The following is a 27907-nucleotide window of genomic DNA, read 5'->3' as shown; positions in this document are numbered from 1 at the left end:
ATGTAAATATGTGTGTAAAATAAAATTGACCCCCCCTAAATTTTTTCAATTTTAGTTTATATTATGAGAGTTGATATATATATATATATATATATATATGAATTAGTCATTTTTGAATGGAATTTCAATTTTGGCCCCCCAAAAAAAAAAATCCTGGCTCCGTCACTGCATGTGGGGTTCCCAGTTCCGCTCCAATGGACTTATTGTCCCCGGTGCGTACTCGTAAATCAGTTGATTTCACCTCTTCATTGTACAACCTCAGAATCTCCAGCTATCAACCACATTCACTGGCCAAAAATTCATGAATGTAGCTCAAAAGCTCCTTTACACATTGGCATTGGCTTTCTTTATTTGCTTCCACCAGTTCCGGATTCTGATCCTTTGGTTCATTATACAACAGATTTGAGCCCACCAGTTTAGTCCCGAAAATGATTCACATAAGCCAAAGAACATGCTAGTATGGTAAAAGTAATGCAAATAGAACGTGGAAGAGCATGTAAATTTTCCCACAGAACCTTTCTTATTGGGTAGTGCTGCAAAAATTAATGATGCTATTTACAGAACCCTCAGGGCATAGCGTGTATCGATTTTTTTGAATCTGCTAATCACTATACACACAGTGTTTGTCTTGAGTATTACTTGCAGAATTGAATCTTATACTGTTCTCAGAGGAAAAGATGGGAAAGTTAAACCCACAGAAAATTATGTGTACCATCAAGGACCTTTGAAGCCAGAAAACTAATGAATATAGGAAGCAGAAGCATGAAGCAGAGGACTTGACGAAAGATTTCTCTAGCTTTCTGGTATAGGTGCTAGAAACTCCTGAAAGAAAGGAAAAAGTTGCAAGTAATAAAACAGTGAAAAGAATTAGTAATGTAAAAGGAACCGAATCAGTTTATCTTCGAGTTAGCCAAAAAAAAAAAGAAAACGATCCAATTTACCTCAGAGTATCTCAAATGATGGTGATGCACCTTTGTTGTTTTAACTATTGTTTCCCATTTGGGATCAGCAGATTGTGTCTTGGAAACCTGATTTCTTGGATTCATTCCTGTCCCAAAATGCGAAAGTATAGATGAATTCTTTGAAGACATGGAAGGCAAAGTGCGACAAAGCCAAGAATCTGATGGAGATTTTGGTAATGGTGGAGGAGCAGGAAACTCGGCAGAGATTCCATGGTAATTTACCACTATTTCTGCTTTGGCAGTATGCTTTCCTAAAGTTTGAGTAGTTAGCTTGACAGGCACTTGTGTAATTTTTGAATCAACTCTGTCCTGGTAAAGCTTTTGATCTTCTCCAAAAGCCTTTCGATTATCCTTTTCGATCTTTTGACTGGATTCATCAGCCAAAGGAAGGAGACTGAAGTCAAGGGGTTTTCGAGAAATTGTCTTTAATGGATCTCCTCCATCAGCAATGCTTAAATGGTCAATGAGCGAAGAATCTACTGAGCGTAAAATTTCATCATTCGTTTCTCTTTCAATTGACGGCCCTTTCATACCCAAAGAACATGTTTTCTTAGGAGATTCACCTTTATGCACAGTATCTACGTAGAGAGTTTTCTCAACTGCAGGACTTGCTGAATTTACTTCCTCAGAGGGGCTCTGATCAGCCAACAAGTCCCTAAAGCTTCTGTAACTCTTCTCATCAGAGCTGCAACCATCAACACTAGCATCCTGTGGTTCAACAGGAATGACCGGGAAAGCTCTTTGGTCAATTGATGCAGGTGATTCATTGTAATGGCTTGACACACCACCATGCCCGTTGGCCAATGATTTTTCAGATTTCTGAGACGTCAAAGAGATTTGACTGGACTTCACATTCAAATCGTTCTTCCCTTCATGAAGCTCAGCTGTTTGGGATCCATCAATTGATCTTTGCTCACTCGTATCAACACTAGACAGCTGTAAATATGAAAAGCAACTGAATTCAGTGAACACAAACTTGCTGCAAAAGATCGACAACTATTTTCTTTTTGTCTATTCATATCTTCTTTTTTGCTCTTTTTCTTATGGGTTGTGGTCCCCTAGTGGGATAGGAGGGAGGATTGGATCAGAAAAAACAGTTACCTCATTTTCAGTTTTGCTGCAAGTACTAGCAGAAGAAGATCTAGCCTGCATCCTTGTCGTGGGAGACATGGGTGTCCTAGTCCTCACACTCATCCCGGGTAGAGGATTTAAAAGACGACTCTTTAAGCAAAATCGGGGCAGTAATCCACAAACTTTGGATGGAACATTTTCATGTTCAACATAGTCATCATCACTTTCTTCTTCTTCTCCATTGTCATGGAATTCTGAATAATGTTTTGCAAAAGTAGGTCCATACCTAAGCTGAGGTCGGTTATCTGCATTTACTACTTTCTTCAGTTGCCTAGGATTGTCTTGAACCACTGGTCGTTTCTTTGGAGCAGGAGCATATTGAGGTGTTTCTGAAACCATTGCCTTGGCTGCAGGCAGAAACCGACCAATCATGAAGTCTCGAGCCTGAGGATCAGTAGAGAATGTTCCAGATGGCATTGCATCCAAGTCATCTAATCCACTTATGCCGCTCACACTGCAGTTCACAAAAAATGATTCGGTCCTTGAGAGTGTATCCAGGGCATCTTCAAAGACTTCATCCTCATCCTCTGAATCATCTTTTCTTTCATGTGCTTCCTCCACTGTATCCTCAGTAATCTTAAACCTTCTACTGCTATCACCCAACTCTGAGGCACTCTGCGAGCCCTGGGGATTCCCAACTTGGCTTTTATTGACAGTTAATTTTTTGGAAGAATTATCATTATCTTGTTGGTTAGCTTTCAAAACTCTTCCAGGAGGAGGCTTTGGTGCAACTGGTGGCCTTTCTGTGTGAGTTTCAAGCGTCCTCTCATCCTTAGGCGTCCCAGGGCTCTGTTCCCAGACAAATGGCACTGTACCTGCATTCCTCACTGGGCCTGATTTTAATTCCGATTTGTAAAATGGAGGAGGTCGAGTAACACTTGAGATTGAACTTTGATCATTCTTTTTGCTATCTTTTTCTGAGGCTACGGTTGATGTGTGGCGTCTCACAGAAAGAAGTGGTCGGCTTAGATTCAATTGCTTGTCCTCCATCATATTCTTCAGCAAAATCAAATCATACCACTACTGTAAAATCCACAATTTAAAATTATGTTGTAAACCATGCATGATTGCATCACAAAACAATTGTCATGTTTCAGTTCACATTTGGCTCTTAATAGTGTAAAAGTATTAATGATCCAATAAAAAAAAGCACATGTTTTTGCAGCTCTTAATCACTCAAAAGAAAGAGCTAAGAGAAGTATGCATTGATACAGCACCCAGTTCAAAGGGGTATCTCCCACAAAAAGTAGAGGAGTAATCTTCCACGACTACGAAAGCAAGTTCTTGATGAACATCCAGAAATTCTCAATCTTAAGAAATTTATGTATGATAAGGCAATATAATCGTCCACACAATTGAGTATTATACACCATCAAAGTTCAAATCGGACCCTTTAACGTCTAATAGTAACTCCAATTTGGACATCCAAGTTTTTGGGTAATGCATTATCCAAGACGAAATATTAACCCAAAAAAGGAAAATGTTAGCAGTCAAGAAAAGAAAGACTGCATCATCATAAGGGAATACAATCTCTGATCTTTACTACAGCAACATCAGAATTTAACCCAAATTCAAATACTGTTCAAATGATCGTGACGCAGCCTCAACTTTGATTCTGACCACAAACACACAGTGATAGTAGCTCAACAGTAGTTTTGGCAGGATAGCATTAGTTAGTAATTCTTTCCAGGCTAATAAAAGAAGAATTCCAGGGCACAAAGGGCTAATAATTATCAACTTTAAAACTACAGAACAGCCTAATAATCAAGAGAATCAATCCTCCCAATCTTATCAAACCCAGATATCTCAGTATTCAACACCCGGTTCAACCAATCTCTAAAAACATGCAAAAGAATCTACCCCCTGTGTAGTAATCCTGACATGCAATTAAAAGGACAAGATTCAATCCAAGAGCATTTCGCATATCAAGATTGAGTCTTTAATCTCAATTTCACTTTAACAAAGTAGACCCATAAATATTCTCCACCTCGTATTAAATTCAGTAGTTCTAATCTCTAACTTCAACCCTCTTAACAAAAGTAAACGCACAACAAAACAAAACAGTAAAAACCACCATCTCTCAGCCAAAACTCCAGCAATACCTCAACCAAAAACAGCATTTATTGCAATAAAGAAACTTGGGTTCAGCCCTTTACACTAATCAAAGAAGGTACCTCTCATGAAAAAAGGATCTTGAACTTGTACATGAACTCAACTCCACCGAACTGATGAACTCTTGATTGGATGATTGAGCAGGCGTCAACCATACAAGCATTCATCAACAAGACTATACAAAAGCTGGAAAAAGAAAGCAACCAACCAAGAACGTGAAAGGGACAGGGAGAAAGGGATAGATGAGGCTGAGGTAAGAACAACCCAATTGTTGCAGACTAACGCTCTGTTTCTTCTTGGATTTTTCTGGTTTTCTTGCCTAGCTAGCTTACCCCTTGCCAGTGAAGAAAGGGAATAAAATATGAGTATGGTTTCAACTTTCAAGTTCCAAGCTCCAACCTCCAAGTTTAAAATCTTGTTACAAGTTTACGAGAATCAATACTTTTCTTGGTTTAGAGAATTTATTAAATTTGCCCCATTGGTGACCTGTTTTGGATCATGTGACGACATTTATTTAAAAATGGGGTCCCATCAAAGGCCTAGTCACAGACATGTATAAGGCTAGCAAAGGGATATGGGCTCTTTGAACTGTGGAAGTCTGGGGAAATGGAATTTTCTGACCATGTTGCCCTTCAACTTGGCACTTTAAATAATTGGTTTGGTGATTTGGCACGATACTAATTTTGAACACCTCAGCATCTTTTGTATGGTAATGATTACTTAAGAGCTAATTATTGAAAGTATCCTTTTAGTGATCTATACTACTCTTTTTTGTGCCACTGAAAGCTTGAATGATTAACTTTATTGAAGGACAATTCATCTTTTTGATATTACACTAATCGCCCCTTTCTTTCTTTCTTTTTTTTAGTGATTTTCACATTTATTACGAGACATTTCTTCTGTCATAATAGTTCTTTACCAAAATCAATTTTGTCGTGAGAAAAGTAAGTTGAGATGATCAAGTCGAAGGACCATGATTTTTCTACTAAGATTTTCAAGATTTGGTATGATTCCAATTGCTTTGATTCTCGAATCCTAACAAAATTCCGTGCAAGTTTCAGCAATAATTTCCTCTTTCTTCTTCTTGTCTTCAAACAAGGTGATGACAATTGCAAACATATGATAAGGTGGGGTATGTCCCCTGACAAGGATGGTTGGGAGCTTGAGACTGTGAATATCAGAGTCTGCATTTAATTCTCAAGAAGATGGTACTAAAGTTTAGTGCATGAGATAATATTAATGACTTCTAAATCATCACATAAAGATGAATATTTTGGATTGCTGAATTTTTCAAAAATTAATTTTTTAAATATTATTAAAATTTTTAAAAAATACTCTAAAAGGTAGTCTACAAAGTAGTCTAAATTTTTTTAATGTTTAAAAAATATTTTAAAATATATTCTAAAAACTCTTCTACTTTTAAATATTTCAAAATATTTTCTAAAATATACTACAAAAACTCTGCTACAGTGAAATTTTTCAAAAATACCCCCAGAAACAGCTAATCCAAACGGATAGATATAGTGTGTTTGGATTGTAAGTTATTTGAAATATTTTTACTGTAGCACTTTGTGTGATGTGATGTATGTGAGATAAAAAAGTAATTGGGAAGATAAAAAGGTGTATTGGAAATTGTAATGGTGATGTCAGCAAATATATTTGGCCAAATAATTGGCTGTCCAAACACACTAATGTTGGGATATATGTTTTTAGAGTGAATTGCTCCCAAGGGTATATGCCAATCTTGATAAAGAGGATTGTCCCATTTATATTTATGTAAGAAATTAAAAATTTGTGATCCTCACGTCGCATGGTCCGCCAGTTTTATTGATCTGGGGTTGAGTCAACTACTCTACTGTCGTCGTTCTAGTGTTCTGGCAGTCTAGTATGCATTTGGACAAGTCACAGGTTTCGTGGTATCAGTTTTAGGGGCAGTAGTAATCAAACACATACTTGAAGACATGTACATACTTACGAGCAGTATGGTGCATGCATTATTGTCTACCAAAATAGACCTACAATTGATTACAAGTCTATGTCAAAACACATGAATTTCTTTTTCTTGTCTTGCGTCGACTTGGAGCTAGCTGGATGTCAAAAGTCCGATAAAATCTAGCTTAAAAAACCCTTTTTTTTTTATTTCCGGGAAGAAATGGGTGGGACTCGAAAAACGAGGAGTGTAGGGGAGGATTTGAGTCCAGAATCATTTAATTCCTAAAGTCTCAATTTAGTCAAACTTAAAAAATTTGTTTTGCTAGAGAGGGCAATGGGTAAGATAACATTTGATATTTGTGGGTATTCAATCCGATGGTTAAGTCGGTTATATGCTCGATGAGTTATCCATTAGAATTTTGTCTCATGAGTAGCTACCGACGAGTAACTCAAACCTAACACAAATGAAGTTAATTATAATTAAAAATACAAGAATGTTGATTTAACCCTTCACTAAATGTTGGATTTTTCCCATGCAAGTTCTATGGATTTACAATAGTTTAAAACTCAATATAGGGCGCTAATTTAACTCGACTTATGTATTGATTTTAACTTGATAAAATGTTAATTTTCCTTTTTCAAACTATTAATATTAATGAATAGAGAGTACCCAATGGATAATTCAACCACACAAGTGGAAGGGTTCAGTAATGGGAATTAAAACCCATAGGTTTACCCGACAAGATTTGGTAAATATATTTAAATATGCGAGTTAAGATTTGGTAAAAGAAATTTTCGAGAATACTTGACCCACTGCCATCCCTACCTACAACCTTAACATAGAACCTCTCAAAAAAATATACTCAGATATTATTGACTGGGCCTGGTGCGAGGCCCACGAGGAACAAATTGGCCCAGTTGTCCTCTGACTGAGCTGTTGAATCCAACGGATGTTCCATATATTGGAACATTATTCATGAGATAGTATTTATTGGGCCTGGTGCGAGGCCCACTGGGAATTAGACGGCCCACTGGATCAGGAAACGGAGAACATTTGGGCCACATGTTCGGATATTATTGAGAGGTTCTATGTCAAGGTTGTACACAATTTTGGGCTTTTAACCCTCCAAACTCTAAGGCACTCCAAACCAAAAAGAAAAGGATAAAAAGTAGGGTTTGTTTGGATAGAGGATTATTTGTCAAAATTTATTTGCTTACAACATCATTACAATTTCCAACACACCTTTTTATCTCACATACATCACATCACAAAAAGTGTTACAATAAAAATATCTCAAATAATTTGCAATCCAAATAGAGTTCTATCAAAGGTACGAAATGTAAATGTAATTAGGTATTTACTTCTCAGTTTTGAAGCTTCAAACAGAAAGTGAAACACGTTATGGGATAGCTGGGCTATTCCCTGAATTACAAGTTGAGGTCCAAGTGTTACAGCTGGGCTATTCTCTGAATTACAAGTTGAGGTCCAAGTGTTACAGCTGGGCTATTCCCTGAATTACAAGTTGAGGTCCGCTGATTAAGGTCTTCGAAGTTGGGTTTGTTAGTCCCAGTTTAGACAGAACGGCCCACTACAGCAGAGAGTGAAATCTTGGGTCTTAGTGACTTGCTAGAGCTCGACTTACATCCAGTCCGTTTGCAATGAGCGTTACTTCGAGTAAGACTTCGAGTAAGATTGAAAGTCGAACTAAACTACTCGATACTCGAATTGAACGTCTTTTTGAGTTTGATTCACTAATTAATTAAATCAAATTTAAATGATATTTTACTGTCGATAACATTCAAATTCGATAAAAAATTCGTACAATCTCGATTTGATAAATAAACAAGTCAAACTTGAACAAAATTATAAACTCATTAAAATAATCAAACATGTTCGAACATTAGAATGTTCGGTTTGATTAAACTCGTTTACACTCCTATTTTCGAGCTTGCATAATTGGACCAAATGAAACTTTCATGCAAAACAGACAGTCCAACTTTCCAGCTATACAATGAAAACGAAAACCTTTTGCTAATTCAAGTTTAGAGTGCATAAATTTTCTCGTTGAGGAAATTATTTGACAAACAAATGTGAACAATTTATGTAATGAGCATGAAAGTGAACATAAGAATGGATGGATTGACCTCATTAATCATTAGTTAAGAAAGATCTTAAGGATTATAGTACCACTAACATTGCAAATTCCGTAGTAACATCTCTTTCAAACTTGTTTAGTGACCTAATCTGACTAATGACTAAGTAACTGAAAGGGATTTTTACCGGCAATATTCCACAGGAGACCGACTAACCTCCCAATGTCATTTTGACTCAGATATCTTTAATTCTCTAATGAAACGACTTAAACGTGGAAGTTGAACGGGTCTCATTAAGTGCTTTTGGTCCACTTTTTCGGCAGAAGTGGCAATTTTCAATAGCTTAGGTTTTCGTACTCCTGTGTACCCACTTGTTCATGCATGGTTGTTAGCATTGATGTGGTTTAGCGCCTTCACATCTTAGGAAATCTTCATTAGTTGATTGACTTGGTACTCTTTTTTATTTGTTTTGATTCGATGTCTTCGCTTTGAAATTTCCCATACATTTCTTCATGAGTTCATTTAACTTGATTTTTAAGCGTGTAATGAATTTTTAGATTGCGCATCCTGTGGAATTTTTGCCTCCTAAAATTAGGCTGTCTTTTAAAGGTTGTTGGTTCAATGCGTCTTTATTTTGAAGAATAGATTAACCATATTTAAGTTAGCACAAGGATTTTTTTTCTTTTTTTGGAACGAGGATTTTGAATTTAAAATTTCCTACATACAATTCTTTTCATCTTATCACATAAAACAACTATTTTTCAAGGATTTATTGGGGTATGAATTAGCACGATCTTGATGTGCCAGAAGTTTCACAATTCTCTTTTGTTTGCTCTCTCTTTGATGAAAGTTTGATTTTCTAAATTTGTAATCAAAGGTCAATCTTATTCAATTTTTTTGGTTCATTATGAAGAGGATATTAGAATCTCAACTAAAGTAGAAGTAAAAAAAAAGAGAAGATGTGTATAATCTTCTTTTTAAAGTAAAGGAGATCTTCGTAATTTTAGAAATGTAACTGCACACGCGTGGATAATTAAAGTGCATTAAGTGTGAAATTTGTCATTTAACTTTTGTACCACTTGTAGTCGAATTGAATTGATTGACACTTGGGAAGAAAAACGAAAGGGAAAAAAAAGGGAATTACCCTGGAAACAAAAGCAAAAGGGCTAAATTAGAACTTTATGCACGAGAGACTTGTAAAGAGGTTCACGCGGACGAAGGTGTGGACGTTGGTGATCCACCCCACTTTGCCAGCTGGCTTGTCGGACGTCTTTGCCTTTCTTCGCGCCCTCTTTGCACGTGACTCACAAAACCTCCACCCCTTCCCACCTCTTTTATTTAGTATTTACCCCTTTTTTTCTATTCACTCACACTCTTTTTCCTTCTATTTCTCTCATTCCTTTGTCTCATCAATCAAATCACCAAATGAAGAAAAATTACCACATTTTCCTACCATATTGTGAATTTAATTTAATATATAAACGGTTAAGTATATTACTCGTAATGTAGAAGTTCTGGACTCTAATTTCTTCTGTTCTTTCCTCGCTCCTTTAATTCCACTCCTCTGTTATTAGAAACAAGTTTTTAAAAGTGTATATTACACAGTATAAGATTAATAAAAATATTAGATAGAGTATTTTTTTAAAAGAATATTAGGTTATAGAGTATTTATTTGAAAGAAAATTAGATTAAGTATTAAACCAATAGAATTTATGTATTAAATCAATAGTACAATTACATAGTACTAACGATGTAGTAGAATGACATTTTATTTAATGACACTATGCACTTGTTTTCCATCATTGTAGATTTTTGCAAAATGTTTTAATTAATTTAAAATAATAATAGGTATTTGAGAAGTTCTAATTGAGATGGTTTCAATACTTTCAAATGAACAATTTGAAGGCCACAATTCTTGCACTTATATTACATTTTATTTTTTTTATGCATTGAGAAATCTAAAACTTAAAGAAAATAGTGATCGAGCGCATATAAAAAACATTTGTTTTTTTATAAAAATTTGCTTTTTAAAATAAAAAAATTCAAAACCAAGGGAAATAATGAACCTTTATTTGTGCCTCTGAACAAATAATAATAATGAAAGAAAAGTAAACCAAAAAAAGCTTCTCTCGTAGGAGTTCTCTCGTTGTCGTACCGACTGCATCAACGCTAGTACTTTGTCCTCCCTCAATAGCGATTCCGCTTTAAAAAAGTGTACATCATGCCCCTGATGTTGTACATCATGAAAACCAAAGAAAAGGAAGTAAGTAAAAACAAAAAAGCCAATCCCTTTCGCCATCGTCCGGATCATTAATTACAGTCCCAAATTTATATAATCAAATCCAACCCCCGCCTCGCCCTCGTTCTCTCTCAATATATTGTCTTGCCTTGTTTGCATCTCATACTTTCTCTCTCTAAGCGTTTCTCTCTCTACAATTCTACATATTCATCATCCGTTTCTTCACTCCATTTCAAAAACTTCTACTGTTCTTTTGCTAGCTGTATTTTTCTTTTTAAATTTTTTTGGTTTTTAGTTTTTTTTTTTTTTTTTCGTTTGTTTTGGACATGAGGCGTTAGAATTCAAATGCGATTACTATTTCTTTCAAGCGGCGCCAGTGGAGTAGACTTCAGATTCAAGTTTTGAGATCTGCTGGTGGTAATTTCCTCGATCAAACTCAGAAACACGCTTTCACGCAGTAGTTTTGTGATAATTGTTGAATTTGTTGTTAATTTAATGCGGCGGAAATGAATTTTGGATTGCGGAAGTCTGATTAAGTGGTGGAAATGTTGGTTAGAGTGAACGGATTTCGTTTTTTAGGCTAATATGAACTGGATTGCGTAATTTTTTGATGGACTGAACTGAACTGATTGAATTGATATAAGCAAATATAGGATTGAAGAAGAAACGGAAAAAAAAGAGTATAAAAGTGATCGAGTTTCTGTTTGTTGAGGAGTGTGTTTGGTGGAGATCTAGGATCCAATGGATGCTGTGGAAATTTGTATTGCAGATTTTGCTTTTGAGTTTTCTGGTTTTTCTTGATTATTGCAATAACATTGCAGGATATATTGCTAACTTTGTGATGGATTCTCGGAATTCAGTTGATGTTGTTATGGACATTGTGGTTGCATTTTCTTTTTTGTAATTATTGTGGGTTAAATATAGAATTTGCTAAGGGATGTATCATTGAGTTTCTGTTGGGAGTGATAATTGTTTTTGTTTTGCTGGTATCGTTGTTTTCTTTAGAATCTTTAGACTGCTAAAGAGCTTGAGCATTTCGGGAAAAATCATGTTGCAGAGTAGACTAGTTGAATCTCTTATTAACTTGTTTGCAGACGCTAAGAAGCTACTGTAGGTCTGGAAGTTGGTCGTGGGACCTTGAAGCATAATAAATTCATATTTGGGAGAGAAGTTTGAGTAGTTAAATTTTTCTGAGGGGTACATTGTTAGTGTTTGCTATTGTTGCATTAACAAAGCAGAGTTTGAAGCCAGTTTATCTGATGGAAGGATTAATTGGTCTGGCATTATCTGTGATCCTTGATCAAGTAGCCAGGACAATTAATTTGTTTATGCAATTTTAGATTGTATACTGCTGTCAATCATGGTAATGCTGAGGAAATGAAGCTTCAATGTTGGAGTTTCATAGTTTGACTAAGCACTAAAATCACTAACATTAATGATTAAGTTTAAAGAAGAAGGTCGAAAGCACGTGGCATCACTCTTTGGTTTTATTGAACTATTAGGAAATGACAAGCATTATATTGCGACCCTACCTTTTCCATGGTAAAACGAACTCGGGAAATATTAATAATTTGTATTTAAAACTTCCCACAGAGGGATGTAGAGAACTGTATCTAGGATGGTGAGACATTTGCATTTGACTCCTTTATATCTTGCTATAAGATACTGATTACCTATATCTGATGTCAAAAGGCTCAAGCTTTTTAATTGTAGCATGTTTCCTAATTTGTTTTCTCTTGTTGTTTACTTGTCTTCAAGAAGTTGGTAACCCTATCTTGCATGATCTTGTCTTTTTCCTTTCTTTTTGGAGTTGGGGTTTTTTGGTTCTTGAATGTGACGTTCAGTGCATCTAATATTGAACCATTAGTTTCATTTTACAGGTCGCATGGCCTCCAGCTTTTTTGAGTTTAGAGGAAGTGAAAATTGTAGACAATGTTGTCTCGTCTCTAAATAATTATGGCATCAATAAGCTTGTCAATGGGCTAAGAGTTGGCTATGAGATGGTGCTATATTTTGCTCATTCATCAACATGGAAGAGAGACAAGACGAAGCAGGGCCTTCACAGCAGAGGCCTCCTGGTGCTACATGGTGGTCGCCAGATCTTGTTGAAAAAATTGGATCTGTGTCTTTAGACTCTAAAGAAAAAGAGATTCTAAGGAATAAAAAATCAATTAATAAAGATGAATATGATTGCTCACCACATCAGATGGCGTCACAGATCCTTTGGAGCACTGGAATGCTTTCAGAAGCGATTCCAAATGGTTTCTATTCAGTTGTTCCTGTGAGCACCAAACTTGTTTTGTCGGTATTGTAATTATGGCAAGTTGTGTCTGGTAAATCACATCTAAAATGCATGGTGCTTGGGCCCTTTTTTCTTTGGCTGATTAACGAACTTAATGCTATAGAGATTATCATCACTTTATGAATTTTTGCGAACACGAAAATGGTGCTGTCACTTTGAATCCACTGGTAACAAGAAAAACGAAAGTCCATGAACGTGCTTCTAAAAAATAATTGTTGTTTGCATTAGCTTGAGTATTTTCTTGGAGTAGATCTTAGCTGTTTTATCTTCATTATTAGACACAGAAAGTTTCTGTCGGCAAACATGTGCCTTCAGAGATGCCATTCAGTTCATGTATTTTAATTCATGAAGTTTGATGCTTATCGATATTGCAAATTACACGTCACTGCAATGTTAAAAATTGGTTATGTAAAAAATTTATGTTGAAAAGAATAAGCTAGCTTGTATATCAAGGGTATAATGAGTTTCATACATTTCTAGGTACTATGTGCTCATGTGGTGAAAATATTTTACTTGTCAAATAACATAAGACCTCTTATTGGAACTGCATTTTTATTCAAGGCATCCCCGCTGAAAAGGAGTGCAAAAAATTGGAAAAATAAATTTCTTATTTTCAAATGGTACTCTCTGAGAATTTCCATCTTTTGTTTCCGAGCATTTTTCTTGCTTGATGGCGTTAGGACTTTATGGATTGTCAACCATAAATGGTGATTTCTTTTGATCTTGTTCCATTTGAGCAGTTGTTCATGCTGCTACCTGTTTTTTGCAGGAGAAAAGGCTTAAGGAGCTTTTTGAAGATATTCCTACTCTTGATGAGCTTCAGGCTTTGGAGCTTCAGGGTTTAAGAGCTGATATTATACTTGTAGATGTGGAGAAAGATAAAAAGATTTCCATGCTAAAGCAACTAATTGCTACCCTGGTTAAAGGTCTGAATTCAAATCCTGCGGCGACAATAAAAAAGATTGCTGGATTGGTCAGTATTTATTAGATCCTGCTCTTATAGACAGTTACTGATTTCTTGGATTATTTAAATTCTGGTTTTAAATAAAGTATTACTGTCTTTTCCAAACTCTGTTTTCGTCCATATCTCTTCATTGATCTTAGTGCAGCATTTTAATGTTTGCATGCTAAATATCTTGTGGTAGCTGATAAACGTTTTGCTTTGACTCTAGCTGTTTTTAAGATGCTACACAACCTTTTTCTTTTTATTTTGTTTGTAGCCTTAGGAATTTTCTTCTCTATTTTGTTGAGAGGAAGGCTTTGCGTATTACCTAGACATTACTTTTCCTGTTGTTAGGTGTCTCATGAAGTAAATGAACATTTTGCTTGTTGATTTATTGTGAATTGGGACTTCAATGTCATTGTTATGTTGCATAGCTTCTGATCATGTGTAATTTTGTTGATGTTCTACACCTGAATTTTCTGTGTGAGGACGTCTAGGGTCTTGATATGGGCCCATTTGGAATTTTGAGGGCTTTTTTATGTTGTCCTGCATTTCACTTCCTGTATATAAAGAAGTTTAGCATGCGTCTAAAATTTTTTTCAATGACTAAACCTTTGATTTATTTAAAATTTTTTATTTTTAATAGTTATTTATTTATTTATTTTTGGTTTTTGTTTTTGTGGACCTTGTTCTACTATTCTTATACTGGTGTTTGGGATGCTGTTATTAATAACGTTGGTCCATTAAGTATTTTCTCTGCTTTCTCATGATCTTATTACATATGAACAGGTGTCTGACTTCTACAAACGACCAATTGTGGAACTTAGTCCTGGAAAAGTTTTACTGGAAGAAACCTCTCATGTTTCTGAAAATAGAGGTGTTCAGATGCTTGGACAAATAAAGCATGGTTCATGCCGGCCTCGAGCAATATTATTCAAAGTCCTTGCAGATACAGTTGGCATTGAGAGTAGGCTAATGGTGGTAAGTTTTAGCTGTAGAAGGGTTTGCACTTCTATTTGTGCACCAATTATCTATGGGTGATGCCACATAAAAGTCTGAGCAGCGTTTTGTCTGTTGGCTTTATTCTCAGCTTCTATAATACTTCCCCTTCTAATGACTTCTGGTCAGAATAATGAATGTATTCCACGTTAATTCCAGAAATGTTAACTTCTTCTATGACTAATGCCTCAATAAATAGCTGCCTGTGACACCCTGATATTACATCGTAAACTCCACTAAATTTGATATGCCTCCTATTCCTTTAAAAAAAGGATGTCAGACATTTGACTTCATAGTCCAGTGAAAAGGCCCAGGGAATGTCAAATTTTCCCTTTTCTATTTGTGTTTCTGCTTATGAGTCTAAATTTGCTTTTGTACCCCAAATGACAATCAAGGAGATGTCTTTTAATTTTCTTGGTTGCATGTGTATTGACTGCTCGCAAGTGGCAAGGTTAATTTTGGTTTGAGTCTGTAAAGGATTTTCCAAATTCTCTCTGGCATGCTTTTTTATGTGGTTCCTTTTTCTGATTTGTCTTTATACTTTTACATGTAATTCTCCTCTCAGGGTTTGCCTACTGAAGGAAATTCAGAGTGTGTAGACTCATACAAGCATATGTCTGTTCTAGTGGTTTTGAATTCTGTGGAACTTTTGGTTGATCTTATGCGGTTCCCTGGCCAGCTTATACCCCTATCGACTAAAGCAATTTATATGACTCATATATCTGCTGCTGGGGAAAGTGACTCTGCAGAAAATGATTCCTGCGATTCACCATTAGAGCCAAATAGTCCTCTTTATGGGGTTTCGGATAGAGCTGATCCTGAGGGGTTAGAACCTTTTTTATATTTTCTGCATAAACATACATGTTTTCACCTAATTAGTCATCCTTTACCTTGTTCTTTTTAATGAGACATGGAAATGTTTCAAAATTTTTCTTTCCATCAGAAGAAGTTTTCTAGTTAGAAGCTATCTAGATCAATCCCTTGCTTTCTAGATTCAACAGTGATTGCATAGTTTCATTTGTTACAGTACTGATAAGGATGATAGCCCTCAATACCAGAGGAGACTTGAAGCTTCTTCAAACGCTGCTGAGCCTTCTTTGAGGAATGCGATGTTGCGCTCTTCTACTTTTGTTGATAGAAAATTAAGGTACTATTTTAGTCAAGACTGGCATTGCGTTAAAAGTGGAATGTTGTATGAAGTACAATTTTGATGCACTGTGGATCTTAGAGACGGATGCTTGTATGCGTAGTTAAATCTTATTCTATTGCTTACATAGCTGGTGTTTATTGGAACTATTTTACTGTATCAGTTCATATCATAGCGAACCTAATATTGCGGCTACCTTTTGGCGAAGGAGCAGGAGAAGGGTCATTGCTGAACAAAGGACTGCTAGTTCAAGGTTCCTCTTGATGCTTTTCTGTTTGTATGATCTTAATATGTTGTTTCAAATCATTCTAGATGTGGCAATGAATTTTTAATCATCTGTCCAAAGGACAACTTTGTCTTTGTTGAGGACACTTAAATATTTGCCACAGAGGTGGTGCCTGTTGCCTCAGGAGCAGATAACCCTGGTGTACAAAATATAAGTTGGTGGAGAGGTAAAGGTCCTAGACTAGGTAGTTAGAGTGACGTAAGCCTGCTTAGTAGGATGACTTAGAAGTATAAACTGATCATTGTGTTGAAAATAACATCCTTGACTAAGTCATTATTATTTTAATTATACATCTTGTGTTAATGTGCAAACAATTTGAAAACTTTGATAATTCTAAAATATCAGCTGTAACTGCAAGTGGGCTGACAGTTTTTCTATGGGTAATCATTTGACTGACAGTATTTATTATCTATAAATCAGGCAATATTTGGTATGTAGCAGTTGTTAAGTTCTGATGGCTGCTTGGGCTGCTCTCCCTCTCTCTCTCTCTCTCTCTCTCTCCCCTCTTCTGTTTGCAGTGTGTGGTTTAGCTATCCATGAGACCTTTTAATCTACATGCTTTTAACTCTTTTGCATTTTGTATTTCACAGTCCAGAGCATCCTTCATCTCGTGCTCGTGGGCGCTCTATGCTTAGCGGTGATAACAGAACATTTAGAGATTATTCTGATGACATGGCTACATCAAGGTGCCTGAGAGAAATACACTCTTTTGTCTGGTTTTGGCTTTTGCTTTTCTAATCCTTGTTAATGCACTGAGTAGTAATAAAAAAACACCACATATGGTGACTTGTAAATATTTTTGATGAATCTAATGCATCTTCTTGTTCTCATTTCAAAAAATGCACCGAGTAGTTTGTGGTATAGCATGATTCACATGATTTTACTTATAACTGGAATATCTAATGTACTTACAGAAATTGTTTAATTAGCATACCCTTCCCTATGTTGGTAAGATAACTTTCTTGATGATGTCATTAAACCTCACTTTAAACTTTTCTTATCCTGTGATTGATGGTGGGGCACACCATTGTTCAATTACGTACAAGCTAGATGGACATAGGTATACATATGCTGCTCTATCTCTTCTGGCTCACCAGGGCTAGTGTTGAGGAAAATCTATTGAGTGGTGCTACTGACGGTTCAGAGTGTGCTTATTATGCAGTTAAGTTGGAATTTGCCTTCCATACTTTTGCAGCATGGCTTCCCTCTCTTTATGAGGACTCCATTCTAGGGACAGAGACATAGAAATTAAGGATCTCTAGTGCTTAAGAATGTGATTAACTAGGAGACTCTTAGCACTTAAATTGTGTAGCTAGATGCATCATGAGCTATTGGCTTTTCTGTATAACTGCATTGAACATATGTTTCAAGTACCATGACATCTTTAATTTGTAAAATGTACATCACAACAGGATTTGCTACAAAGAAAGCTAAAAACATGTGAATTTATGAAACTGGGGTTACTATCAAGTCCAGAATAGCCCCTTTTCTTGTTAGCTTGTTTAGTATCTTTGTTCCTGAGTTATTTTTCCTCTTTTTTGTGTGGGTTGGGGGGGGGGGGGGACAACAGATTAAGAAAAAAAGTAAAGGATCTCGAATGCATAAGTAACTTCTTGAAGACGCCCTACTAAATTGTCACCTCACTGAGTATTGACTCTGGTATTCTGGTCTGCAGAATTAATGAAGACGAGCAATGAGACAAAATCATTTGAGTACTTTATTTGACTGAAGTCTTATGCAGGGCTATCATCAATCCTATTATCAACTATGCTGAGATTGGTGCAGTCCATTGAGTTATCATTTGATTATCAGCTTGGAATTAGTAACCATTTATTTGATTTTGTTTTCTTTTTTTGTTGTGCTCTATAATCAAATTTTATGGATAAGAAGTACCATAACTAGAATCATTCAGCTATTTTCATGGGATGCTTTTTACAAAACTCATACCTTAGGGTGATAGTACAATGAACAATACATATTTTTCTTCTCTTGTTAATCAAATTCTCAATCTTTACTGCTACTGATCTTTGATGCAAATGTAGCAACAGATCTGAAGGTGCCTCAACATCAGAGACTCGTAGATTAAGACGAAGAAGCATCAGTATAACTCCAGAAATTGGTGATGATATTGTAAGGTTGATATCAGCTCTCCTATTTTTATCTATTGTTTGTTTGGTGATATCTTTGTTGTCAATGGCCTCTGTGATAATTTATTTTTAGTATCATCTTATAGGAATCAATTTTTTCCTAAGCTGTTTGACGGTCTTCTAGACATAAATTTGTTTCCCTGTGTAAATCCACCTTTTGTCGTATCCCAAATTTGGTGAAAGAATAGAGAGATGTAGTGTTAGGGAACTTCAAATGTGAAGCATTTTTCTTTTTAGAACATTGTTAGTCAAGAACTTTATCTCTGGAATTACTTCTACTTTCATTTCACCAGTAGAATCTACTGGAATCCCTCACTTAACTTGATAATTCATACTCAAAGTAAGCTCATCTAATGTTAATATGAGATACTATTTGTTGGAGTAGCTTGCTAATGATGTAAGGATTAATTAGGAGTTTTTAGTGCAAGTCTTGAGAGTAGAAGAGGTTGTAGGGCTCAGAGAGTTCTTGAGAATTCTTTCATGAATAATTGCTGGATTTGTTGGTTAATACAATTAACAGGGCTGTGCGCCCTCATGTATCTGTCTCTGAGATCTATGATTCTGCTGTAGTTAAAAGTCTCAATTATTCGAGGGGGAGGAGAGATATATCTTCATGATATTTGACTACTCATTACTTTAAGCTGGCTCCCTATAGCTGGCTCCCTATATCTCCTTTGATTTAGCTTTTCAATAGCTTCTGGAAAAAAAAAATGATTCTTGATTAAGGTGTTAAAAAGGCATTTTGCCATGGAACTTCTGGAAAGTAAAAGTTGTTCTAGAAGAGATTCAGGGATGCATATAGGAAGAAGCATTTTGGTTTAGAGAAACAAAAGACACAAGCCAAAACAAAATAAGACCAATGAAAAGTAGCTTATTGTAAAAAGAGTCAGGAATGTAATCTCAACTAGAAAAAAAGAAATGGGCCTACAAGAGTACACCAGAGGCATGGCAATTTAAATTCTACATTGTCTGCTTTTTAGTTGATGGCTATTTTTTAGCATGTTGACTAGGCACATTAATTGTGGTTGAAATGTGCGTGTTAGACTATTTTTGTAGTAATGCTGATTATCATACCTGAACTAGCCATCAAAATTGCTGTATGTTGGAGATCAAGAAATGTTTCACCACTTTGTGGTGGATTTCATGCTACCATGTTACATTTTTGAAGTGCTTAATTGTTGTTGCTTAATGTTATCTGCTAACTTTATTACTCTCTGTTGTATGATTCACGCTAGAGCTGTTCGAGCAATGAATGAAACATTGAAGCAGAATCGCCTCTTAAAAGGACAAGGAGAAAATAGGTCGGATGTCCAGAAAGATGTATGTTCGTTATTTGACCAATCATCTAACTTTATGCATATTCTTCTGCATTTGTAGTCTCTTTGGTTGCAAGTTGAGTAACATTTTTTTAGGTATGTGCCTGTTTGAATCTACCTTGTTGTTACTGTGAGCAACTTGACCTTGTCAATGGGCTCAAAAAGATCCCTTTTGTCTTTATGCATTTTTTTCTGGACTTGCATTTTGACCTGTTTCCGGGCAACTAATACAAACATGAGAAAAGATGATCATCTTGCATCAAACAATGCTGGTCCAAAACCAGGAATGGATGGTATTTACATCATGGTTTGTATCAAGTGTCAAATATGAAACTTTCTGTTATGAATTCATTGTTAAAAGTGTGCAATTAGTCTAAGAAATGTTAAAAATAATGGCAGTTTTTATTATTTATTTATTTTTGGGTAATATTTATAGATAAGTTGTTTCCTCCTGCTTTCTGAAGTCTTGACTGATAAAATGAATTATGTACCAGAGATCTGAAAGCCAAATGACATGGAGAATTAATGGAGCTACATCTATCCTGCCTTTCATCAATTTCATGTTTCTCTTAGTGGTTTATCTCTGATAAGTTATTTATTCTTTCTAAGTGGAATTATCCTCCTCAGGTATCTGATTTTTACCTTGGTGACCAGGATGATTTATCTGGTGGAAGATCTTCCATGTATTCTTTTCAGAGAGAGCACAATGATTCTCAAAAGGCAATGTCATTACCTTCTTCTCCTCATGAATATGGGAGTCAAACTCCTGAGAGGAGTGGGACATCAAACTACAGGGTAAATGATGACATGGTGTCAACATGGAACAGAATTCTTGGATCGCCTATGTTCCAGAATAAACCTCTTTTACCTTTTGAAGAGTGGAACATTGACTTCTCAGAACTAACAGTTGGCACTCGTGTTGGAATTGGTAAGCAATTGTCTTGTTAGTTTCCTCTTTGATGTTTATGTCTTCCATAAATTTTCTTTCTCAATCACTTTTGGTAGAGCAAATTCCTTGAAAGGAAGCAATTGTTATCCACAGATCCTCTTGAAAGTTTGGATTCCCATCGGGATAGTAGTAGTTGGTTGAGAAACTTTTGGGCTTAAATGCATGTTGTTCTCTCAAACTATATTCTCCTAGCATTTTCCTTGAACTGTTGCTTGCATCAAATTGGCCCCTTGAAGCTCTTAGACAAAATGAATTAAGTCCCTGGGCATTCTGTTACTGTGAAAAAATCACTAATGCATTGCTTATCAAAAAGGATATTTTCCACATCAAATGCTTTAATTTTCAATGTTTTTTTCCTCCCCAAATACATCTTTATAAGCATGATTTACGTGATACATGATATTCACAAAAATTTGATACCCAATATGAAATAAAGACAGGCAAATACACCACATAGCTATTTAAAGTTTGTCTCTTAATTACTCAGTAATTTCCACATGCTTGATTTCATGAAATTCTTGAGAATAAAGTTGTTGCTGCCTACGGTAACTTAATTCTATGGAAGATCTCAAAGGAACGGTTGGCGCAATTGATAGCTCAAAGAGGCCATCTTAAATCATGATGTTTTTCAAAGGGCAAACTACATCTTGCTTGAAACTCTACATTTCAATTTCCTGAAGCTTCTGGGGTTCATTATTGTTAACATCAGGGATGCTTTACATATTGATTTTTCTTCTGATGATTTTCAACAATGAATTATAGAATAAGAAGATGATAAATTTTTTTTTTCCATTTTCATAGAATCAGTGTCTTAAATCATGATGTTTTTCAAAGGGCAAACTACATCTTGCTCGAAACTCTACATTTCAATTTCCTGAAGCTTCTGGGGCTCATTATTGTTGACATCAGAGGTGCTTTACATATTGATTTTTCTTATAATGATTTTTAACAATGAACTATAGAATAAGATGACAATAATTTTTTTTTCATTTTCATGCAAAAGTTATTGCAAACCTCAATGTTCTGTTGTTTATTTTTTCTTTTCCTGTCTTGCATTTCCTACTCTTTTTGAATATCTTTTGTCCTTGTGCTTTCGTAGGTTTTTTTGGAGAAGTTTTCCGTGGCATTTGGAACGGAACTGATGTTGCCATCAAAGTTTTTCTGGAGCAAGATCTGACTGCTGAAAACATGGAGGACTTTTGCAATGAGATTTCCATCCTAAGGTGTTCAGCTCATTTTTACACTGGCATTTTCTTTTAGTTGTGCTTTTGACTGTTGGTTTAATATTTAAGATCCCTTCTAATCCTTTGTTATTGCTTTTATTTTGTTTTCTGCAGCCGCCTTCGGCACCCAAATGGTATATCTCTTTGCCTCCTTTTTTCTGTGTTCAACTTGTATCAATTTAAACAGTCTCTGTTACTTGTCTATACACTTGATATCAACTTCAAGTTATCGGGAAGAAATGTAACCCCAAAATTTTTCCTTTTGGGCAGTGGGGATGGGTGTAACACATTCAGTTTGGGGAATACAGACATTCAGTTGCCTTTCAGATACTAATAGACATGCCTTATTTGCAGTTATATTATTTCTGGGTGCCTGCACAAAGCCCCCACATTTATCAATGGTCACCGAATACATGGAGATGGGGTCATTGTATTATCTGATTCATTTAAGTGGTCAGAAGAAAAAACTCAGTTGGCGCAGGAGACTAAAAATGCTTCGTGACATATGCAGGTTTGTTTTATCCTTGGGCAACATTTCTATTATCTGCTCCAAGTTTTATGGGCAGTAGTTTAATATTTTTCTTTTGTAAGATTGGAACTAGTCTGAAATTTCTGCACCATAAAGGGTTTCATAGGACTTATCAGTTGCAATGCAGAAATAGTAAGTTACACTTTTTGAAGTTTGATGGCTTCAGATAGTCTAATTATGGATTTGATTTCTGGGACAAAAATGAGATTGTTGTTGCCAAATTGGCAAACCAGGGTTGCCCTATAGTTTTGGCATCCAAACTAACTATGTTGACAACTGTTTCATGCTGGGAAAATGCATTGCAGAACATGGGGTAGGCTAATAGTTGTGAGACCTTGTATTGATCTTTTAATACATAAAATGGGCCACGCACTCTTGTGATTTTTTGTCCCTAATTATTGTAAGCTCCTTTTTGTCCCCTGTAATGTTGCATGTCCAACCATCTTTTTTGATGTCTGCTTAGCATGTCCAAGTTTGAGTGAGCAAATAAACCAATCTTCATTTAAAATGCATATCACGAAGTGTGCCTTCTGGTTTTATTTCCCTGGTTTTCTTGTTAGAACCTGTTGTTGGGGACTTGAAAATATGAATTAACGCTGTCTCTGTTGTTGGCAACTTAAGAGGGCTGATGTGCATACATCGAATGAAGATTGTCCACCGGGATTTGAAAAGTGCAAATTGCCTTGTCAATAAACACTGGACCGTCAAGATCTGTGATTTTGGGCTATCAAGAATAATGACAGATTCTCCCATGGGGGACTCGTCATCTGCAGGGACACCGGAGTGGATGGCCCCGGAACTTATTCGCAATGAACCCTTCACCGAGAAATGTGATATCTTCAGCCTTGGTGTTATTATGTGGGAGCTGTGCACTCTAGGTAGACCCTGGGAGGGCATACCACCAGAGAGGGTATGATATAGAATGTCCTTTTAGTTTGTTGATTCTCAATTTTAAATTTTAGTCAGTCTTCTTTTCTTTTTTTTTTCAATATTTATCACCCCCATGTAGGTAATTTGTGCAATAAATATTTTTGACCATTTTTCTCTGCAAGTGACAGTGCACTCACCCTTCTTTTTCCAATCTAGGTGGTTTATGCTGTTGCCAATGAGGGATCACGGTTGGAGATTCCTGAAGGACCTCTTGGTAGGCTTATTGCAGGTAACTGGTTATCCACATATTGTCAAACTCGTAACAAGCAACAACCTCAAGCTCATTTGTGCTTGTTGGAGCTCACCTTTCCTTTTCTCCTGGTTGCAGATTGTTGGGCAGAGCCGCATGAACGTCCTAGTTGCGAGGACATTCTTACCCGCTTGCTCGACTGCGAGTATTCATTGTGCTAATGCAATCTCTTTAATTGTACAGAAACACATAGTAGAGGTGTTACAATATATTCGGCTCAAGCTCAAGTTGTATTTTGTGTGGATTTTCCAATTTTAGGAAGGTAGTATTTCATTTCATAACCAAATTGAAAAAAAAAAAACATTAAGCACTTTTTGTGCAATTCGAAAATTTTACCGTCATACAAATGAAAAGAAAAAAAAAGGAGAAAATGGATCTCTTTTATGAGATTGGAGGAGGTCACAGATTGCCTTCATTGTCAAGAGTTGACGACACTAATGGTTGATGTAGTAGAATTTCATGTACTACATTTCATCGATTTCTGTTGAAATCAAACTCTTAAATGTTACGCATGGTAACTGGATGCATCATATTGCGCGTAGGAAAATAAGTTCCTCATCCCGCGAAGCCTCATCGCATGAATTAATTATATATGACAAAAATTTGAACCGGTTTTCAGTCTTCAAAGCCTATGTGTACGTGTAGAGGTGGTAAATCAACCCACTTAACTAAATTTATCCATACTCGCACATGAATAGATGGGTATGGGTATTTTAAATTTTTGTATATGGGTATAAATAGGTTACCCAATAATACCATTTATTAAATGGGTATTATTGGGTAACCCATCAAACCCAATTAACCCATTTAAAATTCTCTTCCCCTAAATCTCTTCTTTTCCCCCATCCATTTTTTTTTCAAATTTTTCATTTTGTCATGATGTTAACTACTTTTGTTTCATTATTATTATTATTTGTTGGTTTTATTTTATTATTTTGTTTTCTCTTAGTTTGTTAATTTGTTCATTTTTCGGCATTACCAATTTATGATAAATTTGAGCCTCTTTTCTTATCTTTCTAAAATGAAATTTTAAATTTATATATGGAAAAAATGTTAGGGGTTAAAAATTTTTGGATTAAATTTTTATATTAACTTTTATAATACTTAGTTCAAATTTTTATATTCTTATTATTCAATTATTAAATAATATGTAATTTTGTGAAATAGAGTATAAATGAAAAAAATTTGGTAATTAGGCTTATTGAACATTATAAGTAAATATTTAAAACTAATGATGGGTACAAAGAGCGGTATAAATTGATAACTTAGTTTGCAAAAATGAATTTAATTGAATTTACAAAAAATTAAAATAAATAGGTTATAAATGGATAATTGGGTATTAGGTTACCCAATTCATTTTTTGACTTATCCATTTATACCCTTCTAATTAAATGGGTATAAATGGGTTGACTCACTTATACCCATTACCCATTTTATCCAACCCAAACCCACCCAAGTCATCCATTTTGACACCTCTATGTACATGTCAAAGATCTAGATGCGGGTTACAATTTTTTATTTATTTATTTATTTTTAACAGTTACAGATTCACGCTGTACAACATGTTCCTTCGTTATCGCGCATAGGTTGCACACCAGTCTCTGATCGCTGTGTATCAGTCAGAAATCTGGCGTCTGTTCAGAGACGCTTCAAAACGGCCTAAAGAATCTGCTCTCATTTCCGTGCTCATATCATTCTCTGGTGCCGGGTAATAATCTTCCCTCAGCTGGATGTCCCTGAGATTTGGGATTCTAAGGAAAAAATTCATGAAATGTTCATGAGCCGTCCCATGGATAAAAAGTTTCCTAAGGGTAAGACACTGCTGGAGCAGTCCAGCTGCTGGCAGAGATAAACTCCTCTGGTTAACATCCCTGTCTTGTGGTGGCCAGTAATCAAGTTCATTGAGACTTAAATCCCCTATTCCCATCAGGTAAAATCGTTCCCATTGGCTCAAATCCATCTGCCCAGACGGTGCAGTCTGTGCATAACCTATGGTGTCTCCACAATCCAAATGCATCTTGGTTAAGCGAGGATACTGCACCAGAGTGCTCAACCCAAAGGGGGACTGTTTATGTTTTGACCATTCCCTGCAATCTCCTTCAACCTTGATTTGGATCTCCTCCAGGTTCGGACAATCCTCAAGGCCAGCAGCAGTCAATGGGGTTAGAAGCTCACCTACGCCAATCCAAAGTGAAAGACATTGCAGTCTGTCCCATGAGTTGCTACAAAATCCATTACCGCTGCTGCTGTTAAATTGCAGAGCAGAGCAATTCAGATCAGAGGAGTGTCTGCACCTCTTCTTCTTGCTGCACATGATTTCACTGTCATAATCCCCAAAGTAGTTGACATATCCATCCGACTGGTTCGATGCCCCACCCTGATCCAATCCGTTAAGATCAACATCATACTGAATCCCATCAAATTGATCTACACCATCCCAAATGCAGTCAATGTGGAGCCTCCTAATTCGATCCTGCACCGGCTCTAACGCTTTCAATGACGTTGATGCTTTCAGATTCTTACAACAAGAAATCTTGACATCCACCAAAGTCCTTCGAAGCAAACTAGCCAAAGTCCTCATTCCATTCACGGTTATCTTATTACAACCCTGAACTTCAAACTTTGCCAATCTCCAGCACCCTCTTCCAATAGCAATCAAACCCATATCAGTCAAGTCCGCAACACTCCTAATTGACAAAGATTCAAGCCCTGAACAAAGCGCAACCCCATCCAACTTTGACTCGATCGGCACAGAGATCCCATGAAACTGCCCTAACTTGAGTGACCTCAACTTGGGGCATTTCACTTTCAGCATCTCCAAAGCAGGGCCACTGTCTCTCACATTATTACAAACATCTAAAGCCAGTTCTTCAAGCGATGGCAACCCCGAGAACAACTCAATCAGGGCAGCCACAGTGATCATAGCATCCTCAGGAGTAAGCCCCTCAGACTCAGGATCTGCCCTGGAATTCACCAAAGCCGAGGTATCCGCCAAATGAAGCACGGATAATTTAGGACAATTAACCGAAATCGAAACCAAGCTCTCATCTCCAACGTATCCAATGTACCTAGGATCAAACATACAAGCCGCGCGAAGTACCTTCAAATTAGGACATGATCTTGTGATGTCCATGATTTCATTAGCCTTGAACCCTTCGGAAAATGAAGGGTTCAGGAGATCAAGGATGGTTAAGTTTGAGGTTTCAACTAGAGCTGCGGGAACATCATCCGTCCAGCAATAAAAGCTGGACAAATCAAGACTAATGATTGATGTGTTCTCCTGAAACAAAGCTAGCAATTCTTCCCCAGATCCCAACGGGGGCCGCTGGTGCCAGCGGACGAGCTTAATATGCTTTAAACACGGCCATTGACGAGCCAAGAGCTGTATGGTTGATGGGTTTCTGGCGTAGAGGGTCAGGGAAGTGACTGCAGGGAAAGCTTGGTGGAGAACATGGGCTATGAAGGTGGCGGTGGTGGTGGGAGTGTTGGGGGATAACAAGGGGTGGCCCCACGGAGAGAGCAAAGAGAGGTCGAGGTCAGTTACGGATCGGAAACAAGTAGGGAGGAAGAAAAGGTCCCGGATGTTGCACCGGAGAGTGAGGGAAGTGCGGGTGGAGCGCTCTTGAAGAAGCCATTTGCGGCAAACTAAGGCGGCGGCGTTGCGGCTCCGCACGTCGGAGATGGCGGCGATGATATTGGTGAGGATCACATCCGGAAGGTCGTTGACGGTTGTTTGGCAAGTGGCCATGGAGAAATGAAACGAAACGAAACTTTGAGATGGATTGAAAAGTTGAAAGAGGAGGAGGACAAGGAGGAAGAGGAAGGTAAAAGTACTACTACTACTATTATTAGTTTCTGGCCTTTTTTTATTTTTATTTTTTTTTCACTTCTCTTTATTCTAGTCTGGTGCACACTGTACAGTCCGTAGACTGAATACAAGTGGGCTGGAAAATTAATTTTGTTTCTTGGCAGATGTAAGCAATGGGTTGGTGGGTGGGTGGGTGGTGGCAGGGGCTGGGATCAATGCCAATGGGAGAATGGCACATTAGGGACATGGGGGGATTTTGTCTACATTTGGGGGAGGTGACCCATTTCCGTCCCATGGCAAATTGAGTGAGTCATGGAGCTCTGGCCACAGATATATGGTTATGGACTTGGCACGAGAGTGATGATCTATGGGGGAAGTATCTGAATCAGTGACCAGATGAAAACGGCTTATCTCAGTCCCATCTAACTACGTCGCAAGATCAAATAGTTCATCCTTGACTACTCGTGAAACCATCAATTAGACAAACAATTTTAGCTCAATTTCCATTTTGCATTTGGCACCATAAAATTCTCAATTTTCTTTAGCTCTTTAGTAGTACTTTGTACTGCCAATTTGTGGCACATTATCTAGATCAATTGAAAATCAAC

General features: G+C 36.7%; 3 protein-coding genes across 10 annotated transcripts; 1 reads left to right on the top strand and 2 right to left on the bottom strand.

Moving 5' to 3' along the window:
• Positions 1-490: 490 nt before the first annotated feature.
• LOC113688277 (uncharacterized) lies at positions 491-4692 on the bottom strand. Of its 3 annotated transcripts, none has more exons than XM_027206061.2 (4): positions 4268-4681; positions 2064-3089; positions 942-1898; positions 491-822 (listed from the first exon to the last, which is right to left on the bottom strand). In XM_027206061.2, exons 2-4 carry the CDS (start codon positions 3084-3086, stop codon positions 793-795), a joined length of 2010 nt encoding a protein of 669 aa, XP_027061862.1. In that variant the 5' UTR covers positions 3087-3089; positions 4268-4681; the 3' UTR covers positions 491-792. The 3 variants fall into 3 exon arrangements, with proteins under 3 accessions (XP_027061862.1, XP_027061861.1, XP_071904997.1); XM_027206060.2 differs by having other exon boundaries at positions 2064-3116; positions 4268-4679; XM_072048896.1 differs by lacking the exon at positions 491-822 and having other exon boundaries at positions 999-1048; positions 1185-1898; positions 2064-3116; positions 4268-4692.
• Positions 4693-10593: 5901 nt separating this feature from the next.
• LOC113687966 (probable serine/threonine-protein kinase SIS8) lies at positions 10594-23880 on the top strand. Of its 6 annotated transcripts, none has more exons than XM_027205529.2 (17): positions 10594-10887; positions 12351-12751; positions 13542-13745; positions 14505-14696; positions 15280-15539; positions 15742-15861; positions 16025-16114; positions 16738-16833; positions 18196-18282; positions 19530-19614; positions 20265-20538; positions 21659-21782; positions 21897-21916; positions 22137-22293; positions 22933-23221; positions 23398-23470; positions 23570-23880. In XM_027205529.2, the coding sequence occupies exons 2-17, from the start codon at positions 12500-12502 to the stop codon at positions 23650-23652; spliced, it is 2406 nt and encodes an 801-aa protein (XP_027061330.1). In that variant the 5' UTR covers positions 10594-10887; positions 12351-12499; the 3' UTR covers positions 23653-23880. The 6 variants fall into 6 exon arrangements, with proteins under 6 accessions (XP_027061330.1, XP_027061328.1, XP_027061329.1 ...); XM_027205527.2 differs by having other exon boundaries at positions 20238-20538; XM_027205528.2 differs by having other exon boundaries at positions 18190-18282.
• Positions 23881-24726: 846 nt separating this feature from the next.
• Positions 24727-27487, bottom strand: LOC113743330 (F-box protein MAX2 homolog B-like). The gene has a single exon (XM_027271308.2). It carries the CDS (start codon positions 27237-27239, stop codon positions 25107-25109), a length of 2133 nt encoding a protein of 710 aa, XP_027127109.1. The 5' UTR covers positions 27240-27487; the 3' UTR covers positions 24727-25106.
• Between the last annotated feature and the right edge of the window lie 420 nt (positions 27488-27907).

This window comes from Coffea arabica, chromosome 5e (assembly GCF_036785885.1).
Source record: "Coffea arabica cultivar ET-39 chromosome 5e, Coffea Arabica ET-39 HiFi, whole genome shotgun sequence".
Taxonomy (NCBI): Eukaryota; Viridiplantae; Streptophyta; class Magnoliopsida; order Gentianales; family Rubiaceae; genus Coffea; species Coffea arabica.
Note: the sequence above shows the minus strand (reverse complement) of the source record. Positions and strands in the feature narration are given on the sequence as shown.

Excerpts from the sequence above, each read along its gene's own strand:
- LOC113688277 (XM_027206061.2), bottom strand. The coding sequence starts at position 3,086 with ATGATGGAGGACAAGCAATTGAATCTAAGCCGACCACTTCTTTCTGTG. Across the intron at positions 1,899-2,063 it reads GCAGCAAAACTGAAAATGAG|CTGTCTAGTGTTGATACGAG; the intron begins GTAACTGTTTTT and ends TCATATTTACAG. Across the intron at positions 823-941 it reads ATCATTTGAGATACTCTGAG|GAGTTTCTAGCACCTATACC; the intron begins GTAAATTGGATC and ends CCTTTCTTTCAG.
- LOC113687966 (XM_027205525.2), top strand. The coding sequence starts at position 12,500 with ATGGAAGAGAGACAAGACGAAGCAGGGCCTTCACAGCAGAGGCCTCCT. Across the intron at positions 13,746-14,504 it reads TAAAAAAGATTGCTGGATTG|GTGTCTGACTTCTACAAACG; the intron begins GTCAGTATTTAT and ends ACATATGAACAG. Across the intron at positions 14,697-15,279 it reads TTGAGAGTAGGCTAATGGTG|GGTTTGCCTACTGAAGGAAA; the intron begins GTAAGTTTTAGC and ends TTCTCCTCTCAG.
- LOC113743330 (XM_027271308.2), bottom strand. The coding sequence starts at position 27,239 with ATGGCCACTTGCCAAACAACCGTCAACGACCTTCCGGATGTGATCCTC.